Source organism: Haemaphysalis longicornis, unplaced genomic scaffold, assembly GCF_048455015.1.
Source record: "Haemaphysalis longicornis isolate Haplotype H1 unplaced genomic scaffold, Haemaphysalis longicornis Haplotype H1 scaffold_9, whole genome shotgun sequence".
Taxonomy (NCBI): domain Eukaryota; kingdom Metazoa; phylum Arthropoda; class Arachnida; order Ixodida; family Ixodidae; genus Haemaphysalis; species Haemaphysalis longicornis.
The window spans coordinates 136,637,382-136,655,846 of NW_027526460.1; the positions used below are offsets into that span (position 1 = coordinate 136,637,382).

Genomic DNA, 18,465 nt, shown 5'->3' on the forward strand with positions numbered 1-18,465 from the left:
CGCTTATGACTGTATAAAACGCTCGTTTCCAATGCCTCGGGGTTGCCCCGCTGAGACAGAAGGCCGTGTGGCTCCACTTTGGTCCAGCGAGCGAGCTACGACGACAAGGCTAGAAGAGCACAAAATGCTCTCACCTTAAAATCACTGCCCCTGAACCCCTGTGAGGAAGGAAGACCGGCGAAAGTGGGAGCAGTGCAAGTATTGCAGAATACAAAACACGTCTGCATGTAATTTGCGATTCAGCATATTTCATAGCCAATTAGCTGAGTGAAACTTGAAAGGACACGAGCTTAATTTCAGTGGCAAAACAAGGGGCTCTCTGTTCCCGTCCTGCTGCGTCATAGGCTTCTTACTTACTGTGCAACACACCAACCAAAACTGCTCGACCACGGAGAAAAGCAGACAGGTCGCATTGGGCAGTGAGACGTACACCCTTAAATCTCCACCCAGCACAATGACCATGTCATCGGTGAGTGCATAAGGACGTACTGCACGTGGACGCCCTCCCTCCCCCCCTAACATCTACCCTCCGGCCGTGCACGCATATAGCGGTAGCGCGTTTGACAAACCTGGACGCCTACACGCACGCGGACTAGTGAAATCGCTGGTTTGTTTCGGAACACCCTTTTCCTTCTCATGGGCAAGTGTTAATCGAGCTTTCCTGTTCTACTTCAATTCCCTAAGGATGGAGTCGTAGGTTTTGCTGCGAGCGGCCAGAGTTCGAGACTCCATGCTCCTTAGCTTTTTTAGACAGACCAACTATTGTTTTTTTTGCTGTATGTTCTTTTAGCTCAACTCCACGGACGCTTCTTTTTTAGGAAAATGAAAATTAGTGTAATACCCTTTGCATCAGTTTAGCGTACGAGCACGTTTATTAGTTCCACAATTCTTCTAATCGTACACGAAAAAGATGCTCACATTGGTTGCGTCTAGGCGGCCAGATTTTTCAGTTACGCGTACCAGAAACAGGTGATGGGCGCATGCCTATAGATGTAAAAGACACCGCTTAAAATGTCTCCCCGAAAGCCCTTCAATATGAAGAAGGAATATTCGAACAGGTGGGCGCTCCAAGTGAGAAAGTTGCTGTTCATTCGGGATGGATTGGCGGCTACTTGACGAGGTGCAACCACCGCTGGCGCCTCAAGTTGCACCTCGTATGCGAATCCCTCTGCAAATCCCCCCCCCCCCTCTCCCCCCGAATCCCTCCTTCGGTATTTTCTCCGAATCCCTCCCGAATGAGCAGTGGCGGATGCACGTTCTGCGGCCGGGGCTTTGCGTGCTCCTTCAGTTCCTGCTTTTCTTCCTCCGAGCAAACTGCACACGTCAATCCTGTAGGGAGTTAACGTTGCAACTGTTGATTATAGCGCGAGCGCCTTTATCAGCTGATTGCGCAAATTTTAAAAGAGGCGTCAGTGGTGGCGAGGGGTATAAACTTGCAAAAGAGGCGTCGGCGGTGGCGAGGAGGAACGGAGAATTAAGGCCGAGCAAAGCAGTTCTACCCAAATGAAAATTTGTCAGTTAAACATAACACAGCTTAGTTGAAAAAGATTTCCTGCTCATCGCTGGATGTGCTAATAAAATCCAACCTTATCCAGCGTCATAGCAACCTTTATGAGGCATTCAACAGCGTTGCTGCTCAGAGGCGCCAGAAAACGCTCTCTAAGCCTTCAAGAAGCTCAGGGTTTCCACCAGAACTAAGCACCCACTGCTCTCATTGGAAGGGGTCGACCCTACCCTCAATGGTATGTATCCAGGAGGCACTCATCATCCCTCCCGGCGAATAAAATGGTGCCGCCTTCGAACATCAAGCATGAGAAAGCGGGTCAGAGGAGTTGAACACGCATGGCTGGCTTGCTTATTGGCAAGTCCGTGCACGCTGGCTCGCTTAAATGCAATTTTAAGTTCCACGTCCCCCCGGGCGGTAATTTAGTTCAGTGTATTTGCACCAGAGAACGTATAAGTTCTGAAACACTTTTTCAACCGTCGCCGCAACCTTTCTTGCCGCCTTTGGCGCTTTGTTAGCACTGTCACCTTACAGGGGAGAGCTAAATCACGCAGAACACTGTTTGCAATTACAAACGTTGTTTAGTGTTTAATTGACTGACGAAGGGGGGACGGACGAAGCTCAAAAGCCTTGCAAACGGCCGCTCCGTGGTCTCATGCTACGATTCTCAATTTTAGAGGTGGTGAGTAAGGTGGTGAGTAAGGTGGTGAGTAAGAATTAAATGTTTCTCTTTTCTTGTGCATTTTTGGATTTACCCTTTTCCTCATTGTTTTCTTTAGCGGACACGGGTTGGGTTAATTTCAATGATTTCGTTACGTTGCACACCCAGCCTTAGGATAGGCCACGCTAGCGGGAGAAAGGTGGCTTAATTCGTCTTGTCGGTGGCTTGGCTTAGCTTCGGATAGGGAAACACAGCAACCCACGCCGCGATGAAAACTGATGTGCTTGTATATTTACCTTGTAATACTATTAGACGAACATCACTTCTTGAAGGCGTATTGCGAAAACTCCCGTAAAAATTATCAGGGCTCGTTCCTTCAGCTGCGGGCCGGGAAGCGCCCGCCTAAGCTACTTGCAGATTCATCGGCGTACGCGTCGGTAACACAAGTAAGCACACCTCAGCTTTCCCGGAAAGCTTAACCTCGCAAGCTGCCGATTCAAAGGGCTGCCCGGACCCCTTTGCAACGGCGTGGCATGTTTACTGACCAGATCAGACAGGAACGCCGAGAATACGGGCGATCCTTACCGGGAGTGGTGGATGAGACGAGGCACGTAGGTGCGCAGGTTGGCTGCAACTGTGAATTTTTCTTCTCTTTCAGCGCCCTCTTGGCTGCCACCTTCTAGAGAAGGGGTATTGGACGACACCTTTTCTATAGACAGCGAAGTATATTTGTTCGAAAATGGACTTGCACAAAACATGTTTGTGCCACTTGCATTCCGCAAATTTATTTTTATGTTGTTGGAAGGCTTCACAGCAAAAAACTAAGCAACAGCTTTCATTGTAAAGCAGCAATAACAGATCGAGCATCAAAATGCGAAAAATAACGCCGGAAAACTGTGCTGTTTTTGGTGCAAAGAAACAACAGAGAAAACTCGTCAGGGCACTTGCGTACGCATTCATGCTTACCCATTAGCAACTTTCTTTACCGCTACATCGTACTCGCGTCTTTTTTTTCGCTATGGTCGTTTTTTCCTTTATTTTTGCTTGATTTGATCAACTTCTTTTCTGCTACATAATCAAGGTTCCGTATTTTTTTCGCTTCCGTTTCTTCGCCTTACGGCGAGAATTACGCCAATAAGCAGACTGGCACACGCCACAGCCTCCCTAGATTCAGGGTGAATTACGCGCTGTTGGTGTGCGCCTGTCCTAGTCACGTGTCATTACGTTCAGGTGTCACGCGGCACGCACAATACCACAACTTTTACGTTATAAACTCCTAGTTTTGTGATTTTTGTGAGACGGGGAAATTATCCCATCAAAGCAAGTTCAAGCGGACCAGGCCTGTTTTTTACGCGCTGTTCACAGTCGCGGTATGTTCTTGACCGGACAACAACAAATATTTTTGGCAGAATGGGGCCCCTAACGTTTCGCCTTCATCACGGTGGTGTTCTTCCATGTTTTCGCTTTTAGTCGCTGAAGACTCTGACCTGAATAACAGGGGAATTCGAGGATGTGGTTGCCTGAAGTACCAAGTTGACTACCCCACCGCTTGTTCTTGACAAACTTTTCACTCCTAGGAACTGCTCTCAGATTACCAACGGACACTTCTTCTATGGGACCTCGGTCCTCCAACAGCGGCGCAGTAATGAGAAAGCGCAGCGACACTTCTTCAATAGTATCAGGGTTTATAAAAATGAAGTGGGCTAGAAATGGGCAAGCCGGAGCAGCCACGAGATCATTGACAGCTCGTGCAGAGCAAATGAAATGATGATGAATAGCGTCGTCGGCTACAAGGAGTGAAGAAAAGGGAGTGACCGCACCTTCTGTTAGAAGGCTACGGTCAAGATTGCAAGTTCTTCCTTGATGGGAACCATGCTGTACTACTAAACAATGTTTGCGGAACGGATTATTTTTCCCTATTGATTCCTGGCCGACAATTTGTATTACGGTAACTGTATACCCGGAAAAGATGAGCGCACTGAGCTGTCTCCCTCCTGTCGGTGGTGGCGTTAACATTTTGTGTGTGTGTGGAACTTCTCATGCTTTCGCGTCAGGTGGCTCGCTGAATCCAGGCGCCCCTGTGTTGTGGGAACACGGCCGATAACAGAGACGCCGTGGCATTCCGCACTGCCGCAAAGTGAGCGGCTCCGCGTTGAACCATCCAGTATTCCACTAGACATTCCGTCTGCAAAGGCTGTGGTTTCTCGAAGGCTGAACTGCCAGAGAAGACGACGCTGCAAAACCAATAACGGTACACGGTACGAAGCAACCTTCCGGCGGTCAAGCACCGTAAAATCGTGTTCGTGTTAGAATTTAAACACTTTGTTCCATATTCTTGTCTATCTTTTCACTGTTATCACCAAGTGAATCTTGCATTGCTAAATTTTTTCAAGTTTCCAGGGTGTATTTATACGAATTTGTAGTTTGAAGCTCCTTGTTTCGTTCTGTGCTTTGTATTTCATTACCCCAATACAACACGTGTGTTCTGCATATGAAACAAACACCTATGTATTAACTTCTCACAGGGTCCCTTAGATGTATTGTGAATAAATAAAAACCTACAGAAAAATTAGGACATTTTTAAAGTTCAGTTGCATAATGTGTTTATGGATGCTTCTGTGAGAAATTTGGTGTCATGGTTAGCGTTCACTGACCTATGTTTTTCCCTGCAGCCGTCGGCTGTTTTGTGTGCCCTGTGTTGGGCAGTTTATGTACCATTTGTCCGCCGTTTTTGTGTGGCATGGATGCCGTATTTCGAACATACATAGTTAACTACTGCTTTCGCATTCACAATTCAAGCGTGCGCCTGCAGACGTGTGCCTTGCGCATCCACGTTGTGATGTTCAAAGGGTGCAAGAGATCTATTAAGGCGCTGCGGAATGGTTGTGAATGTACGGCCACGCCTCGGAGTGTTGAGCGCAAGCCTCATTGTCGCGGACCTCTGTAAACGTCGCCTTTCAGAGCACTCCGTGTGTCTCTCTTCCACGACGTGAGCATCCTCGTGCTCAGCAGCGCAACGCCTTAGCCGTTTATATTCGAAGCTGAGATTTTTGCAATAGTTATGGCCTTAAAACTTTACCTCCATAATATTTACATGTTGCTGCTATTTCAGGTTACCTGTCGGTTTAATCGCTTTAACATCTCCAAAAAATTCCTTACTCCTTCGTACCTTCAATTGCCTCGTGCCTCAAAATTTACGAGACATTCGTCTTATTTCGGTCCCAGGTCACTATGGCTGAGAGAAATGGCCGACTCTTTGGCCGGATGTAGAGCCACTAAATAAGCGACGCTTAAGAGTAACGACACTGACAAAGGGCGGCAGCCATTTTGGTGCCTGACGCCAGGGTGGCCAGCTTTATGCACCCTATTGCGGCTGACGTTGACGGGCGGAATTCGTTCGGGCGCCGCTTGGCAACCATGGCAGCTGTGTTTACCTTTCGAAGATTTAGAGACAGCGCGCCGGTGCGATGGGGTCAGGCTCAGTTACGCTAGCGTAACTCATTTAGTGGCTCCAGGTTACGGTAGAGCCACTAATTAAGCTACGCTTTTTAAGTGGCAACAAGCTATGCTGGGCCACTGTAATTTTTTCCCAGCGGGAAGTGACGCAGGCGTTTTCCACCTTCCCGCCGGTTGAAACAGCCAAGTGCAGGGCACCACGACATCGCTACTCTGTCTGGGGGCTTAAAAACTCCCTCCGAACGTGTCATACAGCCGCACTGCGCTCCGAAAGTCACGACTTATCGAAGAGCGCGCGTGCGGCAACACAGAGGCACCAAAATGTCAGCGCGCATGGGTCTCCCGAGGCCAACAAATGTCACGTGGCGCGGTTCGACCAATGGCCGTTGTTGGCGGCTTAGAAGAAAATCAGAAAAGAGTGCCGATACTTTGAAACCTCATCTAGTGGCTCTACCCGGATCATCTTTAGATGGCCCTCTGGTGGACCTGACGTCTACTGCATTTCTCCTTGCGCTATCAAGGTTCAGCAGATACGAACGGTTAGGAATAATACAATCAAGCTCTATCACACGCTTGGACGGCTGTGGCCATCTAGCTCTGGGTGCGCGATTTTGCGAGCCCCGCCCGTGTGAGGTTGCCTTAACCAGCATCGGATGTAGAATGCTGCAGCTTAAGTTTTGTTTGCATCGCTCTCCCTCTCCTGGCTCTGGGCTGCTTGAGGTGAAAGATAAACAACTGATCACGTTTTGTTGTATTGCCGCGGTTTTTCCTTGATTAGGAAACGTTATTAGACCCACAAATGTAACGCCTCGACTGTCCTGCGTCGATGCCTCTGCTCCTTTTTTGCGGGGCCACATCCCTGGAGTTTTGTCACAGAGGGATGGTTGCGACACTTCACGCGTGTATTTCAGAGACCAAACGTCTGTCCTGTTAACCCATTCAAAAACTGTTTTTTCGCATATTCTCCTAAAAATAACATCAATGTCTTGTTCTTTACAGTTCTATTGTATAATGCTCTAACCATCTCCCTAATTAATATCTACAGCTTTACTTTACAGCGCTATGAGGTCGGCCTGTTAGCCCCAAAAAGCACCCCCGATTCATGGACAATCCCCAACGTCGGTTTGTGTCATCAGTAAAACAGCAACAAGAGCGGGAGTGAGGTCGCCGTGTTCATGTGGCGTCTGACCACCCCGCGGATTTTGCCCGGCAAACCGTTTGGCTCTGAAGACGCAGGAAGCGGGACCACAACCGTAGACAAGGGCAGGCCTCGGACGGGTAGCACAACTCATAAAGCTAAAGAAAAGGTTAACGAGGTAAAAACAAGACCTAATCAGGCTAAACCAAGCTTTCGCTTTGGCTATCCTGGGTTAGCTGAACTAAGCCGCAGCCATTTTTGTGTAGTTTTTGTGTTTACAGCGACGGCCATTTTGCACAATTGGAGTTCACGCTTACGACGACGACTATGGTCATTTCTCGCGTTTGATGAGATACCTAAGAATGTTACCCTAATAAATACTGGGCATGTGATTTACCAAAAACGTTTTCTAGTGACTCATAAAAATACCAGTAGGTATCTAAAGCATACTTGATTGCTAAGTGTCCGAGCGAGTAATCACGCGCACAGCCGAAGAACATGAAGTGGCACGTGGCTGGTGGTGCACCTTGGGGACTTTCTTTCTTCGTGTTTCTTACTTCCTATTTTCATGACGAACCAACCAAGCAGCTCGGAACCATAGCCCAGCAACGTTGCAACGGCTCTCTTTTTCAATGTTCTTTCGCCCGTTAGACTGGCTTTTGGTCACCTCAAACGTGCCTCTACTTTCACCGCTCCTTACTGGCAGTTCTTATCGCCCACTGCTTCGCAGTTACATTGGAATATCGTCATCAACAGTGACGTCCGGCCGTTAGGCCTAGTGAATGGGGCATGTCTTCCTCGACGCCACCGGGGCTCTTTCGGCCGCCGTTGCTGGCGTATCCATGCCCGCCGACCAACCTGAAGAACCCCCCCCCCCCCCACGCCTCCGCAATCGTCTTCACAATTGCAAGAGCCCCCACCTACCGCGCAGCCCCAGCACTCTCCAACGCCGCCTGACCCGAGCCCTGCTAACCGTCCAGCCACACCGCAAGACGTCGCGATGAATGAAACAGCAACTGTTCCTGCTGAAGACACCAATCCTGGTCATCAACTCGGCTGGAATCATCAAGACGCCTCCAACAACTTCATTCAGACTGGACATCAAGGCCCCGATCCTCGTTGCAAGTCGGTCACGTGGAAGAGATCCTCCGCCGCACAACCTCCTGTCAACCAAACCGACCGGGTGAGTAGACCTCGCTATCTGCTCGTGCTAAGACCGCTATCAAAATTCAACATTAACAACATACCAAAACAAACTCTCGCTCACCTTATCGGTAACACCGCGCCCCAACCGTACCTTGGAGAACTAGCCTCTCATCGATACGATACTCTCGGAAACTGCCTGCACATCACGACGTATGACGAAACCCACAAGGACCGCCTCCTAACAGTAACTCACCTTCAGTTTCCTCAGTCTGGCACCACTTTCACCCTCCCAGTCGAAATAAAGCCTTCCCTCTACCGGGCCAACTCCTCTCGTGGGGTTATCGAAATCGAACCCAGTGACACCAATGATGAAATCAAGCAATGGCTACGATGTGAACAAGCCAAAATCCTCGACTGCCACCGCCTTGGCCGCACTAACAAAGCTGTCATTACATTCGATTCCCCCGTGCCCCCCAAAGTGGTCAAATACTATATGGCCATTGTGAAAGTGTCCCCATACCAACCACGCGGAATGGTGTGCTTTAATTATCATAACATTGGTCATATGTCAAAGTACTGCCCCTCCCAAACGGTGTGCCGCTTATGCGGAAAAAAGCACCCAGAATCAGACGACTCTGGCCCGACGATTTACTGCGTGGTCTGTGATGAGTTCGGTCACATTTCGCTGAACCCAACTTGCCCTGGACGCGTACCCCAAACCACCCAGAGCTCTCCATCCAAAGATAAAGCTCAGGGAATTTCGTGGGTAGACCGTGTCAAGAACAGCAACAAAGAAATAGACTTTCCTTCACTTACAGCCCCTTTAAACGAAACAAGAAATGCAGCCAGGACAACCGACCAAAATCCACAACTCGCCGCCATCCTTGCTCAGTTGAATGCCCTTCGAACTGAAAATCAGCAACTTAAAGCTGAAATAGCTGAGCTCAAGCGAGCGCATGTCCCCAAACGGAACCCCCCAAATAACCCTCCATCAAAACAATCTGTGGCGCCACTCACAGTTCGCGGCCGCAGCCCCAGCTCAAAGCGAACCCCTATCTCTCAGGCCAAAAATGATCCCCAGATGACCCAGACGTTGCAAACAATTCGCACGGAGATCCATCAAGAACGGCTTGCACGGTTGGACGACGGCCGTCGCATGCAAGAATATTTTGAAGGTCAACTCAACCAAATCAGAGACCTTCTCCAGCAAGTCCTTAAATCAATGCATCCTCCGGAACCCATACCCGAACCCCCAAGAAAAGTTCAACCTCGATCCAAACCATGACTCCCACATCACTCACAGCCCTACAGTGGAACTGCCGAGCCTTCTCTTCAGCGAAAACAATTCTGACCAGTAAAGTAAAGCAACTCAGACCAGCTTTCCTCCTCCTTCAAGAAACTTTGGATACCCCGAAAATTTCTGGCTACAACACTTTCGTAAATCCCTCCATATCACGAAAAGGAGCCACCCCCGGGTATGCAGCAATATTGGTCGACGCGTCGATTCCGGCTGTACAACTACAGGTTCCCGCCTCGAACTCGAAGATGCACGAAGTTGTGGCCATTGTCGCCCAGCCACCCCACGCTAAAAAGTTAGTCTTGGTGTCCGCCTACTATCAGCCATATTCTGCCTCCACCGGCACCGGCCCCTTCACATGGTTTCAGCACCTTATCAATGCACATCCACATACCCCCATTCTCGTCGGGGGTGACCTCAATGCACATCATACGGCTAGGGGATACTCAACAAATTCAGCTCGTGGAACAAAGTTAGTTGAATTTACTGAAATCCTAAATCTTCAACTAATCAATGATACAATATACCCAACCCGCATCGGTCTACATCCATCTCAAAAGGATACTACACCTTACGTGGGCCTCGCCAGGTCTTACAAATTCATGGGTACCCTGCTCTACAACGTGGGGCAGTGATCACTTCCCTATTATCATCACATTTCGCGGCAAACGAATCCGGGACGAGGGGAACAAGAAACAGGGCACCCACCTTAATTGGTCTTCCTTCCGAGATCATCTGCTTCAATACGATCCCCCTACATCACTTGCAGCAATGGCTGAAATTATACGGAAATCCTCTGCTGCTGCATTGGAAACTATTACATGCGATGAAGATTCCCCTACCTTTGACAATCACCTCGCCAACCTTTGGAAACGAATGCAGTACCTCACCCAGATCTACCGCTCTACTGGAAAAAGGCACAACATACTCCGACGTATCCGACATCAGTACAAGGTCATTAACCAATACCAAAAAGAACTATCAAGCGACAACTGGGTAAATCTGTCTCACAACCTCGGGAAAACACCAGGTTATGTTTCTTTATGGAAACTTTGCCGCAGCCTTGGGGACAAAAAACGCAGTAAGACACCAATAATTAGCACTATCATGCTGAACAGCACGAATCCCGTGGATACCGAAGAGTTGCTGCTCAAAAGCTTCTTTCCACACGTATCAGTAACTCTCCCACCCCCTCTACGCGAATTCCCGATCCCGGAACCGTGCTCCGACCTTGAAAGCCCCTTCACAATCGCTGAACTTTCTACAGCTATTCGCCAAGGTAGACCGAAGTCTGCCCCAGGACACGACGGCATACAATGGAACCACCTCCGCAACCTTCCAGAACCAGCACGATATAAACTCTTGGAACAAATCAACGATTCCTGGGAAACCGGGCAGGTACCTCTACATCTCAAGCTATCCCTCATCTATCCCATACCGAAACCTAACAAAAAACAAACCTCTCCTAACGATTTTTCCCATCTTCGGCCAATTTTCCTCACACCTGTCCTATGCAAACTCATCGAACGACTCATTAACAATCGAATAGTGCACTACCTCGAGTATGTCGAACCATACCTTCACCCAGCGCAAACTGGTTGCCGCCCGAATCTCGGCACTACCGACAGCCTATGGCTGCTGCGACGCGTCATTAATCGCTCAAGCTGTTCGAGACTCCCGGACTATGTACTCGCACTGGACCTCGGAAAGGCCTTTGACTGTGTCAGTCAGAGAGCCATCCTCGATGAACTTGCTAAGGCTTTTCCTAGCCAACGAGCACAGACATGGGTCCGAAACTTCCTAAAAGCCCGCCCCATCAAGCTTCACGGCACATTTCCAGGTTGGACACCTCGTACCTTCTACCTCGACAGAGGAGTTCCTCAAGGCTCGATCCTCAGTCCCACACTCTTTAATCTAGCCATGACTAGGATCGCCCGGAACCTTCAAAGAGACACTAGTGCGAGATTTACTATTTATGCGGACGATATCACAATATGGACCGAGTCAAGGGACTACCCGAATGAACGAACTATGATTACGGCCCTGCAAAATGCAGTAGAAAGCATTGAATCTACCCTACCGGATCTCGGGCTTTCCTTAGCTCCTAATAAAACCGAATTTCTGTCAGTTTTTGGCCGCAACCCAGCTCCTGACTTTAGTCCGCCTTGCATCATCGTTGGCACCACACCTATCCCCGCCAAACTCGACCACATTCGCCTACTAGGCATCCCCGTCGGTTACAAAAGTAGCCCGACTATATGGCTGAACCAATTAAAACAGAAATGGAATTCGACTCAACATGCCATACGAAGACTATCTAATAAGCATGGAGGAGCAAAGCAAAAAGCAGTGCAGACACTTGCCCGCGCCGTTGCAGTCGGTATTCTTACATATGAAGCCCAATCTTACACATTGAATTGTACCCAACGACGCGCTCTTAATGTCCTTCACAATGCGACTCTTCGTACAATCACTGGCTTACCACGCCATACAAAAATCTCTAACCTCCAATCTGCGGCTGCCCTTCCACCAATTGAAAAAATTATTCATGAGCAAACCGACCAATACAACTTCAAGAGTAAACTTACCCATCAAGTTACTATACTCACGGCCTGGGATAAGCAAGATCACATCCCCTTACCTGACTTCCCGATACCTATTCCTCCGTGGCAACGACCTCTCCTGACCGAACCAACAACAACTCACCCCATCACCCGCACAACGGCAATTCCTAGACAAAAACGTTGTCAGAGGCTATTCAGCACAAAACAACCCGACGAAATAGACATTTATACTGATGCCAGCCTGACACCACCAAATGTTGGAACTGCCTGGGTTTCCCCAGATGACCGAAACATTATAGGAACCCGACACTCCAAAATTCCTGTAACACCCACGGAAGCGGAACTACTTGCCATTACCCATGCTCTTGACTACTTGATGTACGACCACCATCAACCTATACCAACAAAGATCAGAATATTAACCGATTGCTACGAAGCATTTCAAGAACTTCGACGACCATTTTCAACGCACCCTTCCGTAAACCAAATTATCCGGCAAACAATGACCCTACAACTGCATGGCATTCAAGTCCGCATAGACTGGACTCCTGGCCATGATTTGGCGGCACCGGGGAATCAGGCAGCCCACGAAGCTGCGCAGGAGGCTTGCTCTTTCCTATCCTCCGCTGACCTCGCCGTCGCCCAGCCTTCAGACCTTCCTGAATGCTTGGACACGACCGAAAATATCAGCGTATCCCCCGCCATTCGCATACACCGGTACAAACACGAAAATAAACTCCGACTCAAGCAACTTACGCCGAAGGATCACGTTTCCAACAGGCCTTCCCTTACAAGAACCCAAGAAATATTTATTAACAAAATCTATACAGATGCATCATTTTCACCGGAAACAATTCGCAAATGGTACTACCCCCACATCAACCCAAAATGTCCATACTGTCAGCAAGCCGTCACGGCTGATTTGCACCACCTAGTCTGGATATGCCCCAAATTCTCTGGATACCGGAATTTCACTTCCCCAAACCCAGATCCCTCAACCCGTATCGATCCCCTCACATTAGATGAACACACCCTTAACCTTATAATACGGTTCGCCACTAAGAGCGGTCTAGCGCGAGTTATATAGCGATAGCCTACACCAGTGAATGGACCATTCAATGCTGAACAATTGTCCTGTGGAAAACTGATGCCGCCTCCCGAAGACCACGAACTCATACGAGCCCCCTTCAACCATAAATCCTCCCCTCCCAACTCCCCCCCAAGGCCTCCGGCCTCCCCTTTTTGAATAAAATATTTAACAACAACAACCTATTTTCATAAATGGTGTTCATTTTTACCTTCTTTATTTTTTTCTCTAATCTCCTAATTTTACTTCTCTAGTCATCTACTGCTAATCCATGCTGATATTTAAAATTTTTTCTTTCCCTACAAAAATTACATCATTTCTGTCGGTAAGGCGCCCATTTCCTGGCCAATCCCCCTGATTGGGTACGCGCCTGTTCACTAGAGCCACCACTACCACGACATTGTCGGTTCCCATTCGAACGACGCTTGCGGCGATTCTTGGCTCCTTCTGGGCCCCGTCTACCTTAGGCTCCTGGCCATCTTCCTCGTGGAAAACCTGGGCGCCGACCGTTCCATTGTAGTAAGTGCGCTTTCTGCAGCGAAGCTGCCTATGGCCAGGGCAAACAGTCTGCGTTTACGCGCGCCGGAAACCCTGTAAGCATGGTGTGCGTAAGAAATCGGAAGCGAGGGGTGCCGCGCCACAAAGACAAACGGAATGGCGGAATCTCCCTTGGCGAAACGCGCAATGGCAACCCGCTTGTGGTGTTCTTGGCGCGCCACAAAGGAAAAAAACAAGGCTTTTTCGCGCATTCGTATGATCGCTTGCTTGATTGATTGATTGCAGGGTTTGAAGGAGCCATGAAGACAAAACACAACTTGGTTTTATTCGAGAGATTCCGTGTTTTATAGCGTCCCCAGCGCTTCCGCGGCAGCAATAGATGCCGTATCACTGAGAAATTAATCAATTTAGGTTAAAATTCTGATTCTCCCACCAAATCGTGTGTTTCGGTGACGTCTAAAATAAAATCATTACGGCGCGTACACACACGTAGACTGCGCCCTTCGGCTCTGCAGCCTTGCTTGCCGTCAAACCTCCCAGGTGGCGCTATCATACTCAGCACTCCGCTGTTGGTTTGTTTTTGACCGCATTTACACCTGGCTTGTTTTTGTTACGGCAGAAAGTAATCGCTTCGTCAAACATGGGGTATTCTTGACAAACAGGGTCACGTAGGGCAACGTCGCTTACGCCGATCGGCCAGCGTCGTATAAGACAACTCCAAAGCGTCGGACTGATTTGCAGCAAATACAAGCATAGTGTGCCCAGTACCAACAGCAGTGCGCATTCGTACTTCTATGTTTATGTGTACTTTCGTAACTTTTGTTGTGTACCGCACCATTCTTACTGTTGTAAAATGGACATCTATTGCATTTAGGCGCAAAAGCTCGTCCGGCAAGCTTATTAGCTCTGCATAAATTGCGTTTGCTTTTGCCGGCTTCAGCAAATCGCACAGCTGGGCTCATATGACATCGTAGGTTCTGTTGCGGGAAATGAGCGAGTGGGTCGCATGGCCATTCCCTTTTTCTCTAATTATATAGCTTATTCGAGCGAAGAGTACGTTAAAAGTGGTTTCAGTATGATTCTAACGAGGGTACCTTTCGAATGAACCAAACTTGTGGTTTGTCTCTACGGCTCCTTTAACGCGCCGACGGAACGCAGGCGATGAGGCGCGCCGTTGGGAAGGCTGCGGAATAATTTTGGCAACCTGGGGAACTTTAATGTGCACCGAAATATCGAACGCACGGGCGTTTTCACTTTTCGCCTCTATCAGAAAAGCGACAGCCGCAGCCGGGAATCGAACCCGCGTCCTCGGGCTAACTGCTCAAGCCTTAGGCACTTAGACAACGCGGCGGGTAATTTGTATGAGGAATGACACAATGAGCACCGGCAAGTATATGCGGCCTTCGCCTCCACGTCACCTACGTGGCGGTGAGAGAACGAGAGCGCCCCGTGCCACCTAATGTAGCCATCGCTGTTGCGGGGAAGGTAAAGCGGGGTTGCGAAGCCACTCGCCAGAGACGACGTCCAGACGGCGACGGCACTGCAATAAAAAAAATACCCTAAAATGTTATGCAAATGAAGTCGTATTGTCATACCGTTGTGTCGCCAATACAGCTTCGCTGGTCAACCACCTTCACGGGGAGTATCGGCAGATATATCATCAACCGATAGCTTTCTTAGTGGCACCGATGGCGTCCTGTGAAATAACATGCTTTCCCCCGTAAACTGATTGGTATACCGGAAAGCTCTGGTAAGATCTCTGGACACAGGGTGCATGCGTGAAAGCGCGTTACACTTTTGTCCAAAGGTTACTAGAAAAGGAAAAGAGCGGCGATAAGACAATACACGCATCGACCATAAAGGAGTACCATAGTACACCTTTATCTCATAAACTCAGCATTGGTATACATGTTTACTTAGTGCGGGAAAAATCGTCGTACGGGTTTGTATTGGGTTTCTATAGCCAACCCACGGAGGTCTGGTAGCTTATCGGGGCATATATGTGGGCTGCTATTGCGCCGCCTGCCCCGCCCCATCAACCAAGATCGCGCGATGGACGTCCCATCACTACGTCTTGGGAGCACTTGGTAGCGGTGGCGCCTGGGATGGCGGACATCACCGCCGGAGAGTTCGAGCCTCTACAAAGCTCCTCTGTTTAACTTGCTAGAAAACCTGACTCACAGGCAACAGGTTATTACGACTATACTCAATAAGACTTTTATAGAAAGCTAATAGAGATATATTTAATAAACTCGTCAGACATTCTGTTCAGACTTAGCTCATATGCGACAAGTTGTGATGAATTTAAGAATTTTAAAAATTGAGATAAATTTAATAGAGACCCGTCAGAAACTCTATTCAAAGCTGTCTCACACGGAACAGGTTGTTACGACCATCCTCAAACATAGTTTTAAGAAATCTAATGCAGGCAAATTAAAAAAAAACTAAGTCTATTCAAACTTTATTCCCACGCAACAGGATGTTAAAATATACTCAATAATAATTTTATAAAAAATTGGTTGCCATAAATTTAATAAAAATCTGCCAGAAACTGCGTTCAAACCTGACTCCCATGCAACAGGCTGTTGCGACTGTACTCAGTAAGAATTGCATAGAAAACTTATTGAATTTATTTTATAAAAGCCCCCTAAGAAACTCATAAGGAACTACATTCAGAGCCGATAAGTTCTACTGACTTGGCTCTATAGACTTTTATTTAAAACGCGGTGGCTTATTTGTAATGGAAACTCAATAGAAATATTCTATAGAATGTTGACAAAACGTTTATAAAAATCTTTTGAGCAATATCTATAACAAGTTTAATAAATCCTTGTAATCATTTTTATGAGGGTAGAGGAAACGTAAAGCGAGCAATTGTTACATACGTTGCCCTGGGCATCCACGGTCACTTCCAGACTTCCAGGAACCCTTTCTACATTATCGGCATCCTCTCATACTTCATACACTGCGTATAATGGTCATCCTCAACATCTATCTCATCCTGTTCTCTCGTACATCATAACCATCGTCATCGTCATCATCATCATCATATCATCATTGGTTCTTGTACCTGTGCACGGAGACGGTTGCTTTGCCGACAAAATGCCCCACTCCACCATTTACTTAGAGGCCTTACAATGCTAGCATAAAAGCAAAACGAAATAGTATTGGGGTTATAGCACCATGCGGTCTATTACAGTGTTCTTATCTTTTATAGTTTGCGCAGGCACGTAGCTTGCGATCAACGAATCACAGCATGCCAAGCACAGGGCGAACAGTGGTTGACGACGTACTGCTGAGTTTCTTGATATTCTTCTGCTCATTTCGGATTGCCTCTGGCTTCCAGGACTGGTACTTCGGCGTTGACAAGGTAAGCACATGCATTACTTAGTAGCAACTTACACATGACTAGGTGGGGCGCTAGTGAACTGAAACCATGTATGAGTGGTTGGTCCATTTGTTTTGGAGGAGGACCCACTACTACAGCGTAATGAATTGAAATTGGAACCGAAATGTTTCCTTGGATAATTTTCAGAAACGGGATATTATTCATTGCGGATATTATTAGCAGTTTGCATTACTGTGTTCCTTGTAACTACAGATGTTTAAAGTGCGCAGGCTAACGGCCACGTCAAGAGCTTAAAGGGGCACTGACACAAAAATTTTGCATCTTGTTTTTTTTGTTGCGATAAGTAGCTAGTGACCTACTTATAACCTGTAGAAACCTCATTTGCCTCACCGTGCGACGGTTGTTTAATTAGAGGCATTTTCAATGCGGCCAGTCGCAGTTTCGGTTTCAGCGAGTGCCGCGAAACGATGGATTTTGTGGATTTTGTGGGAACAAAGCTGACTACGTGACCGTCGGAGGGATATCACAGAGCAGAGCCGCCGTAGCACTGTCGAATCCGCATCGACGGCAGTTTCTGCGAATGCCCCCACGTACTGATCTCGTGAGGCGCTTAATTAAAAAGCGACCGTGGATGTGACGCAGGCGCTGCGAGTGCAAATGCTACCGCGGCTAAAGAACGACGCGCGACGCTCGAGACGGTGGGTGGCAAGACGCGCGCTGGGAGCAGCCGGCCGGTCTGCCTACAGGTCCGCCTACAGATGTGTTCGGCTTAGCACTGCGGCGGATATTCGCGTGCCGCTCTCGTAAGCGGTGCAGATGACAATTTTTAATGCAACCCGCCATCGCATCATTAACTCATTTCTCATGTAAGCCACCATGGTCGGGACTTGGGGACAATTTCGTGCAGCGGTAACAAGCTATCACTCGAGCTACCTGCGCCGGCCTGGGCCACTTCGCGGCCGTGGCCGCTGCCTGCACAGCGACCGTGCGGCTAGCTCAGTGGGCTTTTCGTGCCTCCGGTGCGTTTTCGCATCCAATGGTAATAAACAGTAATAGAAACAGAGTGCGTGGAATCGCTGTAGAACTTTGGTCGTGGCCAGCTGCCCGATGAGCTGACGAAATCACGGCGCCTCCGCCGCCAACGATCGGGTCGTTCGTTCTCGAGAACAGAAGCTCCGCCCTCCGGCCCTCCGATTGGAGCGGCGAGCCGGGCGAGCCGGCAAAAAGCGCCGGCAGTGCGGAAGCGGCAAACACAAACTCGTGACGTGTGTGGATGTTGTTTATTTACAATTGCCCGTGGTCCTCTGCTGGCTGCTCGGTTGCGTTTCGCACACTTTAAAATTGATTTTAAATATGTTCTAGGCTGTATTCGCCGCTGATATTTTGCAGATGATGTATATGTGTTCCCACCAATCTATCTCCGAAGTTATCTCGCCTTCAAAATTTTGTGTCAGTGCCCCTTTAAAGGGACCACCAACCGATTTTTAGATGCCACGCATCTCATTCACCCGCCTTGTCCCTCCATCCGGCGTCGGCGTCGTTGTTGTCGGCGTCCGCCCTCCCCCATTCTCCTCGCCGCGCCAGCTTCGCTCTCCTCCGCTCACCCCCTCTCCTCTCCGATAGCGAACACTCTCTCGCGAGGGGCATTGGATTGGATTGGATTGGCTTGGCTTGGATTGGATTGGATTTGGATTGGATTGGATTAAAGTGGATTGTGTTGGATTGTGTTGCGTCATAGCCGCGGCAGACGCACTGGCGCCGGCGC

The 18,465-nt window shown here is 48.6% G+C and overlaps 1 protein-coding gene across 1 annotated transcript in view; it reads left to right on the top strand.

The window, feature by feature from the left end:
• Window positions 1-7,763: 7,763 nt before the first annotated feature.
• Window positions 7,764-18,465, top strand: part of LOC144153457 (uncharacterized) — a 36,344-nt gene continuing 25,642 nt past the window's right edge. Inside the window, exons 1-3 of the mRNA XM_077685101.1 lie at window positions 7,764-7,942; window positions 13,321-13,372; window positions 16,569-16,721. Of these exons, the coding sequence (XP_077541227.1) occupies window positions 7,764-7,942; window positions 13,321-13,372; window positions 16,569-16,721 (384 nt within the window). The remainder of the gene's footprint in view (window positions 7,943-13,320; window positions 13,373-16,568; window positions 16,722-18,465) is intronic.